We start from the raw sequence: 13,383 nt of genomic DNA, 5'->3' as shown, positions 1-13,383 counted from the left end.
CTGCGACGCCTGCATCGGGGTCGGATTTCTGTTGCGGTAGTGCTGGGTCCACAGCACTGGCCATTAAGACAGGCTGATAGAGTAGAAAGCAGGCAACCAGCCTTCTTAAGGAGAAGGGGCGCCCTCGAAACAACAAAAGACGAGTCTGAGGATGAGCGTTCCGCGGTGCGAAGAAGAGAAAATAAAGAGCGCTCGTGCGGATGTTGGGGAAGAGCGCGTGGCGAGAGAAGGAACAAGAGGAAGGAAGCGAATTAGAGGTGGCAAGTTGGAGGCAGGATGTGGGCGGTTCGTGAACGCCCAGGAGACTCAACACCAAATCGCATCTTCCTCCACACCTTCAATCCTTGCAAGGCCTTGCCGAGTCCGCAACGCAAACGTCTTCATCAAGCGGTGAGCACAGGGAAACAGCGCCACGACAACGTCAAAGGCCAGGGCGTCAGGCCAGCGCAGTGGCCAAGCTCATCGATGTATCGCATCCTCGCATGTGAGCCGGAACTATTTTATGCGTAGGACTGTTTTCTTATAAGAATATGTCAAGTAGATTGGGTTTGATAGTCATTTGTGTATTTCCCCATCAGACATTTTGCCTCCAATAAAACTCGTCTTTGAACTACAGCAACCGAGCTTGTCCTTCTCTGGCAGTTCAACATAACCTCCTCATCAACAAACATTCTGCACACAACTAGTTTATGTAGCGAAGCCGCGGCGACTTCCCGCCTCACTGCATAAGAATTGAAATGAATCCGGAATTTAACTTTTTATTCTAACAGAAACACAAACAAATTCCATTCGTTTCACTTGTGATCAGAATAATCAATCACGTTCTTTCATCATTTTATGGAAGAAAATATAATTTTTCTTTTTCGGCCGTGATTTGTTTTGTTCCAAAACCCTGCATTTTGCCACAGACATCCCTTACATGAGCGCGAAGCATAATCTGGTCCCCGACGCGCTCTCAGTGGTCTCCGTTGACGTGTTGGTACTCGTTAATTTTTCTGACCACGCCAACGCCGAAAAAAACTGACGTCGAACTGCAGCAGCTCCTCAAGAACGGTGTAGCTCTTCAATGAAAAGTTGCTGCCCCTGCGTCGACATAACTTCCTCTACGGAGTCATGCTCACAGCGCTAGAATACATAACTGGCCAAACCTCCGTCGACGGAGTCTTTACAATGAGTCGTGCAATCTCAGCAGCCCCAGCATCCGGATTTGTACACGGCAAGCGATGCACCGCGACGTCTAGCCCGTGATGCAGTGTTCATCCCTTACCTGGCCACGAACTTGCACCCAATGCCAACGCGCAAATATCACCCGCCGCCAATATTACCCGGCACGTCACTTTGCCGCTCCGGAAATTTCTCGTCCGGTCGGAACAGTTCCAACACCTCACATCATTTGCCCCCTTAAACCAGGAGGGTCTAAACGCCATTGGCTCACCCTTATTGATTGTTACGCTCATCGTTCGGAGGTATAGTTGGTGGAAAAGTTTACCGAAGAAGAAGTCACCTGCGATTTCTCCGGCGGGCCATCCCGCTTCGGAGAACTCCTTCCGACATAAGTAATCAAGGACGACGATTGTGGTATCAATCCTCTGGCTCGTAGGGCTTTGCACTGGATTTAAGCGTTTGCGTACAACCCGTTACCACCCTTTTGCCAAAGTAATTGTCTGGCAGTTTCACCGATAGATGAAAGCAGTCATGATGACTCAACCTAAATTGACTCGATGCTCTCCGGGAAGTTGCTCTTGATCTAAGGCCCTGTGTCGAACCGGTTATTCAGGTCACGCTCGGAGAGGTCATCTGCAGTTAGGCGCATCGTATACAATGAAATTGTAGCTCCAACACAGTTTCCGGCATCACGAGCTCAGAAACTGGCAAGCTGGTTGCCTGGCGCCGACGCACTATGGGTGCACTGCGCAGACATCAGCAAGACATCATGCCAAGCCTACTCGTTTGATTTCATGGACTTTCCAACATGCACACATGCCGTTGTACGTGATGGCATTGTACCTGCGTCTTTTTTATCAACATACTCTGCACCATTTCGAGTCAGTCATCGTGAAGGCAAAGCCTTCCCCTAGTGCAACAACGAAAAATACGTCAGAGTGTATTTTGACTGAGTGAAGCTCTGATACATTGTCTAGGAGGAGGTAACAGACCTCTCGTGCTTGTGGCAATCGGAACACAACCACCTCTTACGCATAGGGCGGCACCTTACACCACTCAAATTGGGCACCTGGTGCGCTTCCAGTGTTTTCAGTACTGATCACTCCTTATTGCGGGGGTAGTGTCCCGGCAGGCGTTTCTAAAAAAGACACTTTAACGTCGAAAAGAACGCGGTACCCGCTGGCTCCGGTAACCAAAGACCAGCGGTGGCACATCTGTGGACGTGCGCTGTTGGCAAAGAGTGATTTACCTCCCGGACAGTAACAGTTTCTCTAAGTTCCTTTCAAGTGGAAGAAAAAAAAACCCATGCCTCTATACGCGCTTGTCCACGAATAGATCAAAGATTGCTATCGCGGCACCTTCTTTCCTCTAGGGGGAGGCGATTGTAACCGTTTTCCTGAAGGGTGGGAAGGCCACATCCTCTAAGAAAGTTATCAACCAATTTCTCGGCAAATAGCGTGGGCAAGCTTCTTGAGAAACTTATTACCAGGAGATGTCTTTAATTTTTCGAGTACAATGGCTTTCAAGAGAGCTGCCAGGCAGGATTCAGATTGGGGCGATCCATGAACGATGAAATATGCGCCCTCATATAATACACCAAAATATGTTTACTTTTTAACAATAATGCATATCCCTAGATTTTATATCACAAAGGCCCTTAAAACGGCATCAGACAACGATGTTTTAAATTATGTCGGTGTAGCAGGGGACATGCTCAACACTCTTTTTAATTCTCTAAATGAGGATTCCGCATTCCGTTTGGTTCAGCACACTCGGCGGTGCACGTGCCGGAAAATGGCGTGCCTCAAGGCAGTGCTCTAACCTGCACGTCATTTATGTTATTACGCATTTTCTTCAGAATGCCTCGGTACTATTATTCTTCTCTTGTTAAGTGTGCGCGGCCAGTTTACTATTACCTTGCAATCTTTCAAGTCATGCATCATGTGTATATATGAACGTCAATTACGGCTTGCTTGGAGCAAGGATTCCCGATCGGCCAACTAAAACAATTTTACACTTGTTCCAGAAAAACCAGCCTGCGATTTATTGCCAGGAATGGGGGAATCCGGCCCTACCTGATATTAAAATTTCAGCGGACTCCATTATTGCCACAGAGGAACACAACATTTTCGGTGTAGCGTTAAACGACAAACACAAGTTTATTCCACACGAAACAACTCATACGTCAATGCCTAATTACACTAAACATTCTCAAGGGCCTCTCAAACGCATCATACCGTGCAGACAAACAACTCCCCTGCGTCGTTACAACCCTTTAGTAGAGCCTCTAGTTAATTTAAGTTTGGCAATGTTGTGCCTGTTTCAGCCGCGAAAGAAGCTGTAAAAAAGTTTCACACAGCGGTGCTGCTGGGCTTCGCTTTTACTTGGATGCTTTCCATACTAGCCCAGTCCCAATATAGCACATCAATCGCTTCTACTAGTTCATAGCGTACCAGTGACGCTTTGTTTAAATGTAAAACCGCCTAATACTTTCCACGAAAGAATAACAAACTTTTACACCTGTTTTTAGTAATACGTCCAAATCCAGGATCTTTCTGATTGCTCGTCTGTTTCACGGTTGCATGTTTGGATTTTTTGATAAAAATATCACTCTGGAGAATTTTTAAGTAATGTGGCCAAAACACCACCCACCGCGTCTTGTTCTGCTAACGGTGACAATTTATTACAAGTGTAACCATGAAAATAAATACAAGTATTTAAATAGCGAATATTTTAATACGCATGTAAGCAAACGCCCTCCCCCCTTATGCTATTAAACGACCCACTGCAAAAAATGTGAGTACAACCCACTGATTTAGGAAACTTTTTTCTGGCAAAGTCACACAACAAGACCACACGCGATATCTCGGAAAAAGTACACGTATTAGAACAGCAGATTGAATGTGTGAGCTCATGTTCTATCGTGCTTGTGCCGCCTGATATAAAATTTATGAAGAGCTGTTCATAGCAAGAACGCATGGTAAACGAAAGCGTCAAGCGCAGGTTACGCTCTAGCGCAGTTCTATAAACAAATATAAAGAACCATTGAACACAATATTATGCTTTGCACCTGTTATTTTTAAAATTTGTGGTTTCTGTTCCCCATTCCCTCTTTCTCCAATTGTACTTTGTAACCTTGTCTAAACGATTTGGTACCAAGCAAATATTTCTTCAATTCTAGTAAATCAGTTGTATGCACTAGGGATGTCCACGTCGTTCATTCGTATTCCTTAAAAAAGGCTGTTCTTACGAACCTCAAGTGCAGGTTTCCAGCATCAAGCATATCCAGAAGTTTGCAGTTTATACTGATTCTCTGAGTGTGGTGGGTACATTTTCATCAGCATCGTCATCTAGAAATCATACCGTTTCCTTGTTCATAAAACCATGATCTAATACGTTTATCATCTCGAACATAATGTGTCTTTGGTGCCAGGTCACTCTACGAGTGGCGGAGATGAGGTATCAGACGAAAGATGAGCCACTGTTGCCCTCCGAAACACAGTAGATATAATAACAATACCCTATTGACCTCTAGCCACTCAATTAGCAGCACCTTCATATTACATGGCACGAAGACTACCAGGAACACACAGACAATTTTGGTGTAATGAAACCTCACTCGCAGCGACACACAACGTACTTGCACAACAGACACGTGGAAGTTCACATATCAATATTATGGATAGGCCACCCTCATGTAACACACCTAAACATAACACACTTAAACCATAAACTTTACGTAGCACGCGTGGAGACCCTAAACGTGATTTATATTATAATTCATTCCAAAATACTCGACGCTTCACGACCGAACGCTTCCCACAACTACACATACAACACAAGAACTGCAATTATCATAGTTTTATGTGACTGCCAATGATTCCTCTTCAATGCACTGATTTCTCACAACTGTACTGGCTGTCAGTGCTGAGCCCTATAACCAGCGGGAAATCTTGCGTAAAATAGGAATGGGCTGGGGCACGCTTTACAAGCACTTAAACAGCAAGCTACATACATCTATCACGCAAAAGAAGTGTATACAACCAACGTGTTCAGCAAATAATAGCATAAGGAGCAGAAAAGTGGTTCCATAGTAACTGGAACAAACTTAGCTGCGCTCAACATGCCATAAAACGAAGAAACCCGGCACTAACACTCAGGGTCAGGAAGCGAGCTTTCTGGCTACATAACGAACTGGAGCAGATTATATTTTAGTTCAAATGAAATCCAAAATGGAATTGGACTAGCCTTGTAGTGAGCCGAGATGACAACCGGTGGAACACCCGAGTAACAGAGTGCGTTGCGAGACATGGTTCTACGAGGGGATGGGCAAATACGCCGTGGTGTGACGAAATAAGCACATAAGGTGCAAAGAATACACTGCAGCAGCCTAGTACTGGAGCTGTAGAAAATCACACAAAGAGTGCTTAAGTCCTGCAATTGAAATACGTGGGCTGTTGATGATTATCCTCATAATGGAAGATAATCATCTATCGGCCACCCATTTCCATGCAATCCTGCAATCGTGTTAGAGTGCTGAACAAGTGATTTTCTTTTAATTAGTTGGTACTGAACGTTTCTGCTACATTATATGGAAAATGCGGGCCTGTCAAAAGTATTTTACTACCTATAGTTATAGCGCTCATAGAAAAGACTAATTTTTTAGCTTTTTTAGAATTTTACAGGTTTTTCTCAAATTGAGCACTCATCACTGCCACAGTTAGAATTTAAACTCGCATCAAAGTTACATTACAGTGAAATTATCAGTTCGTGCTTTTGATCTCTGCCTAACCATCTAGCAAAATACCGGCCACAAAAGGTTGCTTGTAAAAGGAACAAAACCCTCCCTGCAATTAAGCAATTGTTTCTGCAATGTAAACCTTCCTGCAATTAGGCAAATATTGAATGTCGGCCATCCACTCATTGTTTGATGTCGTCTGAAATAACCTTACCTGTGTGCAGGGGCTGAACTACGTCACCGATAGCTGCCGTTATGAAGCCTTAAATGAGATGCCGAACGTGGTACTGTTGCGCCTGGACGAGCTGGAAGATATATTCTCCGAAACTCCGATGGACACCTGGTTCCAGCGTAAAGCGTGGATGGAGAGTACTCACATGTAAGCATATTGCCGTGAACCATACATTGGGTTTGTTTATTTGTGTTTTGCTTTTACCGCCCGGCTGCGCCGGTCTGTGTTATCTCTGCGCCAAGGAAAGCGCGTGTTCCATTCTTTCTTTCTGTGCCGCATGTGTTATCTGTTGTGATAGGGAGAGCATTCCGATCTAACGTGAACAGCCCAGAATAATTTTCTTGGATCTACTATGTTCTCGATGCGAATCGACGTTTCGAGAACCACGCGCGCCAAAAGATAAAAAGCCTGCAGTGCGGACGCCGGGGCATTCGATTCGACGACACTCGCCTGTGCAAGTCACTTTGTTGACCGCTGCTTCGCCGCCTCTGTATTCTTTTGAGTTGTTAGGGGAGCACAAGTTCGCTCCAATAAACGTGTTTCTCATTCAACACAACTGCATCGTCCTTGGCTTCGTGACAATATTGCCTAAATATGTGTCAATGATTCATATATGGCTCATTGCCTGAAGGCAGCGCTGTATATCAGCAGTTTAGAACTCTTGCATTCACCGCCTAAAGGGATTCATTTGGATGTGTACGAGGCCAACTGAATGTGAGGTTTCTGCCATGTACAATTGACATTTTTCACAGGAAAATGACATTAGGCTAGGTTTTTTGCCGCCTTCAGATAAAACGAATCAAGAACCCACGTCTCTGTTGAGCGCGACGCTTTCAGTGAGACGTGGTGTACCCGGCGCTAGTGATACAAAGCGAGCAGGCAGGAGACCGACCCACCCATGGCAACCGAAATTGAAAGAGGATCGCAATGCAACTTGTTGAAAGGGCACTAGATCGGCGCGCGAGGCAAGAAGGCGTAAAAGTAGGGTCCCCCGGCCATACATTCGGTCATTATTACGTTCGCTTTCCCAGCTTTTAGAACTGCTTAGGCGTCCTCATTTCGGAATTGGTTGATACTATATACCCCGGCTTAGTAGTGGGTAATTGCATAGTGGAAGTTTCACGATCTAAACAGAATTGTATTAAAGGAGCCATGAAGAGAAAACACAAATTTTTTTCATTCGAAAGATTGCCTCGTTAGAACCATAACGACACCACTTATAACGCAAACTTCGCTCAAATAGGCTACATAATTAGGAAAAAAGAAAATGACCATGCGACCCACCAGCTCATTTTCTGCAACAGAACCTATGATGTCACTCGAGAATGCTCCGCGATTGGCGGAGGCCGGCAAAAGCAAACGCATGTTAGGCAGGGCTTACAGTTTGCATCGCGAGCTAAATGCCCGTGAAACATACTGCACATTCTTTTTATCACAAAGAACGGTGGAGTAAACGGTTGATGTTCCGAACGAACACGCAAGCGTGTATGCCAACGCGTACGAAACTACCGCCAGCCGAACTCGACATCTCTCCGTCGCCACCACCGCGCAGACAAATGTTCGGGTACAAGGCTCTTCGGGGCCTACGAACCGTCCCAGCACGCACAGCCGCGACCTTGCTTGGTATCGTAATCTCTTCACAGGAGGTTGGCAGTCATATCGCCAACCAGCAAAGGTAAAAATAGAAACAAGGGGAGTAAGGAACACAGAGCAGCAACGAGATAGTGCCACTGGTCGCACAATTTTCGGTATGGAGGTCGTGTTGGCTTGCTGCTGTCGTTACGAGCTCGTTTACAGTTTACAACCACTGAAAACTTCAGTTTGTTCGAGTACTTTACAATGAAATTTCGTTGGTGTGTTTTGAAATGACCATGTGGTACGGGCAAATCGTCGAGGGAGTGCAACATCACCGCCGGTGAGATCTCCTTTCATGTGCTGCCCAACGACGAACCTCGGCGAAGCGCTCTGACCTTGGGGAAAAAAATTGCCGTACACACCGCGCATTGACGCTCGAATCTTTCTTGTCGGAGCAGAGAGCTCGAGCGAACGGCTTTCCATACACGACACCGGCCAACTGGCATAAGCGATACTGCTACTGAAATTGAAAATACGGCACATACGTACCAGTCTGTATTCGTCCGTCGCGACGGGGCTGACGACGCAGCGCTGCCGACGGCTGGGCGTTCGTCTGTTGTGGCTATCGCGGAATGGTCGCTTTCCCGTCCACCGCGTATCCCACAACTCTTGCCCCTCGTGCACTTCGAAGCATTGAGCGTTCAAGTGGTGTGAGGTTGTTAAATGCAAGGCCGAGCTCCTCGGCGAGAGTTCTGTTCTCCGGATCAGGCGATTCCATGACTAGGGCTGCGGGTGCACTAGGGTTTACTAGTATTTTTAAAATGGCCGCCGTCTCGGTCGACTCCCGCGTGTGGGTTCTATATGGAGTCGACATACTATGTATCTGTTTCATGGACTGGCTCGTATGACGCCATTGTTCACGTGACGAAATGTGCAATTTTAGCGGGAGATTTAAAAATTTGGCTTAAATTGCCTTATTTCTCAGTGAATAAAGCATCATTTCCTTCCGGGAAAGCTCTTGGGGTACTATGAAACACCTAATCTTTCGAATAAAACAAACTTTTGTTTTCTCTTCATGGCTTCGTTAAGAGTTTTTGTGCTGGATCCACTCTGTGATAATGACACCGCAATCTGCCCAACAGACCATAAAGCGGCTCGCTTGCTTTGATTTTCAAAGATATACTTGTTGAATTTGTCCGTAGTCACCTGTATGCTGAACAGTATACATCAAACGAAGTACTATACATGACAACACCACCGAAAAGCGATTGCGGTGACTCTGCTAGGAGCAATAAATTTGGATATGTTCTCGTATTAACACCCGCCAATAAATTCGTCCTAACCTTTCTTATAAAGAGGCTGTTCTCTCATAATATTGTGTATATTGCTGGCACAAATGCAATGCTTTGGGGTGTTTAGGTATGCCGGAATTGGGAACATGTGAAAGCGTTGGCAGCGAGTAGAAAGTAGTATAGCTGTCAGTGGGGTCCGCGCTTTTGTCGGACACATGTTCACGTTTACTCAATGGCATACGACGGAACGATTCCTCACATTCCAGGGATATTTTACCTGCGCAAATTTTTTTAGAAGTGCTCTAGCAAGAAGAATGTCTAATACCTTCCCGTTTGAACTGGTTTCCTACGGAAGTGCACATGACATTTCTATGCGTTATGCTTACGTCTTAGGGCTCTCGTTTCGTGCGGTGACATTTAGTCACAAAAGCGATAGCGTGATGAACCGGTTGTATTTTTCATTCCATTACAAAAAGAAACCCTTACCTGAGCAGAATACAGGCTGAAGAAATAAAAAGTACAATAATTTTGGAACAAGAAACCGGTTATCATAAACCTGAGAACATCGCTCAGCGCCAGCAGAGCCTTATGCAAAGGCTTCAATGCTGCTAATTGGGTATGAACTATTTTCTACGGCACTGTATCAGATGCAGACAGCCATTAAAGTCTGCACTTCGTGGGACTAGCCAAAGCACTATCCGAACGACCAAGCATCGCCTCCCTCAGCTGCATTAAAATTACTGATAAACAGATTATACAGCATGCATACCTTGCAAATGGTTTCTTTGTGTGCTGAGTAACACCAGTGATTGAGGTGGTACCGAACACAAAGCTTCGCACTGGCCGTTACGTCTCAAGGCGAATGCGTTGATTTCTCCTCGAACTGAAAGACCACAGCATTTCCTCACCGTCTCTCAGCTCTGCAAACCGGGGTGTTTCTGAGAAAAGAAATCACTCGTTCTGGGAAACTTGAGAGCACACAAACAAAAAATCCCCGGCTATCTGCACTAACGGGAAATCTGGGTAAGGGCGAAACATGCAGTGTATAAGTGTATTGTTGGCTCTTTGGAGTTTTTACCAACGAATATGAAACCATTGGACCGTAGAGGTATACAGATTAGCGGTTAAAAGTGTCGCGTTTTTGAAGAACAAAGTGTTCTAGCGCGATGCATTGGAAGACGAATGTCCCCGTGTGTTCCATTAGTAAGCGCTACGTTCTAGCGCGAGGCGTAAATGGTTCTTCCAGTGCTATAGTACGCCACTGCATCGACGATAACATGAGAATCCAACGGCGTTCTAGCGCGAAACATAGACGAGTTGCCGGGTGTTTGATTAGCCTGACTACATCGACGATGGCATAGGACGATGAAATGAGTCGCCGACAGCCCGATTCTCTATGGGGCTTCCCTATATTGATAACAAACTGAACACGTAGTGCATTAGCTGGTTAAATCCATTAAAAATGAATAAATACCGAACCATGTTGCTTTGATGTCTTTCGAAAAAAAACTTCAGGATAAAATAAAAGCTACAAGGACACCTTATCTTCGGCAGGTCCGAAAACAATGATGCAAAGACCGGCTAAAACAGGAGCAACACCACCACACAGTCAAATAAATCACCACAAGGGCGCTCTAATTTAATATAAGCATGAGCCCCATTTGAGCATTGAGAACACAAACACACAGATATGCTTACCACCTACAGTGCCGTTTACCATCCCGCAGCTTATTCCAGTGCCGACCACAATCTCACCCATACCAAACCCACATTTGAACGTTGCAGGAATGTAACAAATTCCCCAGCAATATAGTGCCGTACCTATTCCCTCACTCAAGTCTTCACGCCCCACCTTTAAAACCACCAAAAGTTCCGCCTGAAAAGACAAGATTCAGCACTTGCTATCTGTAACAGCACAGTGGAATCCCTCCATTTACTGCACCCCAAATTTTCCACACAAGCACCCCAAATCCCGGCAGTCTCTCAGGTCTCTAGTCTCTTCACTATTTGGTAAACTGTTAAACTTGTATCTCCAAACTCGTTGATTTGATTGATTGTAAGGTTTAACGCGCTGACGCAACACAGGCCATGAGGCTCGCCGTAGTGGAGGGCCCCGGAATAATTTTGACCACCTGGGGAGCTTTGATGTGTGCCGAAATCTCGTACACACGGACAGTTTTGCTTTTCGCCTCTATCAGAAAAGCGGTCACCATGGCTGAGAATCGAACCCGCGACCTCGTGCTCAGCAGTGGAATCGCTTAGCCACTGAGCCACCGTGGCGGGTATCTTTGAACTTGTGCCTTGTACCTGCAAGTCTTCGCGCACATACTGCATGGTCACAAATCGCCGCATTTAAGCTATCACTCCCGTGTTTAGTTTTCTTGCGCTTTCGGCGATCTCGTCGAGTCGGTGAGTACACCCCTGGAGACGATCTATTCTCATCAGAGACGATCAGAGGTAGGGACATTGGAGCCAATTTTCTCAGCAAGATCGCCAGCCTCACTCAAACCCCGCAGCATAATTGGCAAAAGGATGTTACGTCACACAGCACACACTGCCTAAAGGCTAGCTTAACAAAAAGCGAAAGCTGTTCGTAGAATTCTGCATGGCCGACGAAGCACATTCTAATCTCCGACTTGTCCCATTTTAATAAGCAAACACGTGACGTTTCGATGTATCTTCCACTATATCATAAAAACACGCAACCACGCAGTACTTGCCCAACTCGCCTTTGGGAATATGCCAAAATGCACGTGACAAGAGACGAAGGAGCAACAAACAAAAGACCGCGCTTTTCAATTCGATGACCAACACCTCGCACTATAAGATTAAGAAAAATAACGTTAAAGAAGACAAGAGAATAATCAAACAAATAATGCACCCGGAAAAGAAAGAAAAATGAAAGAAATAAAGGGTAGTAATAAAAATGCGGAGAGGAAAACAAGAATAAATAATACTTCCAAAAGAAACCTTAGAGGCTTAACAGATATTGTTACGTTTTGAAGGAAGAACAAGTCTATAGGAGCGAACTTTTGCACCACTACCAGCTGGAAAATACACAGGCGGTGAAACAGCAGTCAAGAAATTGAAGTGCGGAGACGAGCGTTGGCAAATCGAATGCCACGGCATCTGCTCTGCGGGCATTTATCTTTTGGCACGTGTATTTCCCAAACCGTCGAACTACATCGAGAACACGGTAAATAAAACAATTTTTAGGCTAGTGGTGTAACAGATAACACAGTCGGGCGCAGGTGGGCGATAAGAGGGAAAAAAATAAACAAATCCAATGCATGTTTCTCACCATTTCCCCCCTCTAAGACCGCAACGACCCGATGTTAAACTAAAACATCAGTCTGAACAAAGAAAAAATAAAGTCCGTCATCTTGCCTAGTAACGGGGGCGAATCAAGTGGACGACTTTGAGCCGCGTGCGTCGTCGTGGTGTTCCCGATTTACAATCGGGGATCTTCTTGTATGTGAGTTGGCCAACAGGTTCTAGAATCCGGTAGGGTCCGAATTACCGTCGGAAAAGCTTCTCACTGAGTCCACGTCATTGCATGGGAGTCCAAACCCACACACAATCCCCCGGCGGGACAAGGCGGCTTGGTGTCGGAGGTTATAGCGTCCGGCATGCACCAGCTGCTGGTCCGTTGTGCGAACTCGAGCGAGCTGGCGGCCCTGAACCGCGCTGAGGGTATCCTTGGACGTCGGCGTTGATGTCGTCGTATTCTACATGCGGAAACATGGGGTGAAGCGTCGTAATCAGCCGCCTTCCTTAGACAACCTTGAACGGTATCAGCTGCGTACTTTTATGGATAGCCGTCTTGCACGCAAACGTGACAGATGGAAGGACTTCGTCCCAAACCTTATGTTCAAAGTCGACGCATATAGAATATCTGCGATCGTCTTGTTCAGACGTTCCGTTAGTCCGTTCATTTGTGGGTGGTACGCCGTTGTTCTTCGGTTATCCGTGATTGTGTAGCGTAAGATTCCGTGTACAAACTCCGTAGTGAACGCTGTTCGGCGGTCCGTGATTAGGACTTGAGGGCCGGCTCCAAGTCGCAGCACAACTTGGCTTATGAAGCACTTCCGACTTCTTGTGGAGCCCCTCGCAAGAGTGGCGGTCTCTGCATAGCGCTTCATGTAGTCTGTTTCTACGATAATCCACTTGTCCTCGGATCATAGCGTATAGAACGGGTCCAGAAGGCTCAATACAATCTGTTGGAAGGGCGTTGATTGGACGGCGATCGGCTGCACAAATACGGCGGGTCTTTTCCGTGGAGCTTTTTGACGCTGGCTGTCGCGGAAACTCTGGACGTAGTGGGTGACGTCGTATGTGAGGTGGGGCCAGTAGTAGTTCACCTTCATTTTGCCAATAGTGCG

General features: G+C 46.0%; 1 protein-coding gene across 1 annotated transcript in view; it reads left to right on the top strand.

Annotated features, from left to right (window-relative positions):
- The window catches only part of LOC144161922 (uncharacterized), a 131,511-nt gene that overhangs the window by 58,197 nt on the left and 59,931 nt on the right, over positions 1-13,383 (top strand). The window contains exon 4 of the mRNA XM_077692475.1: positions 6,127-6,281. Within this exon, the coding sequence (XP_077548601.1) occupies positions 6,127-6,281 (155 nt within the window). The remainder of the gene's footprint in view (positions 1-6,126; positions 6,282-13,383) is intronic.

Source organism: Haemaphysalis longicornis, unplaced genomic scaffold (genome assembly GCF_048455015.1).
Source record: "Haemaphysalis longicornis isolate Haplotype H1 unplaced genomic scaffold, Haemaphysalis longicornis Haplotype H1 scaffold_12, whole genome shotgun sequence".
Classification (NCBI taxonomy): Eukaryota; Metazoa; Arthropoda; class Arachnida; order Ixodida; family Ixodidae; genus Haemaphysalis; species Haemaphysalis longicornis.
The sequence above is the reverse complement of the archived record's forward strand: the minus strand, read 5'-3'. Positions and strand labels throughout refer to the sequence as shown.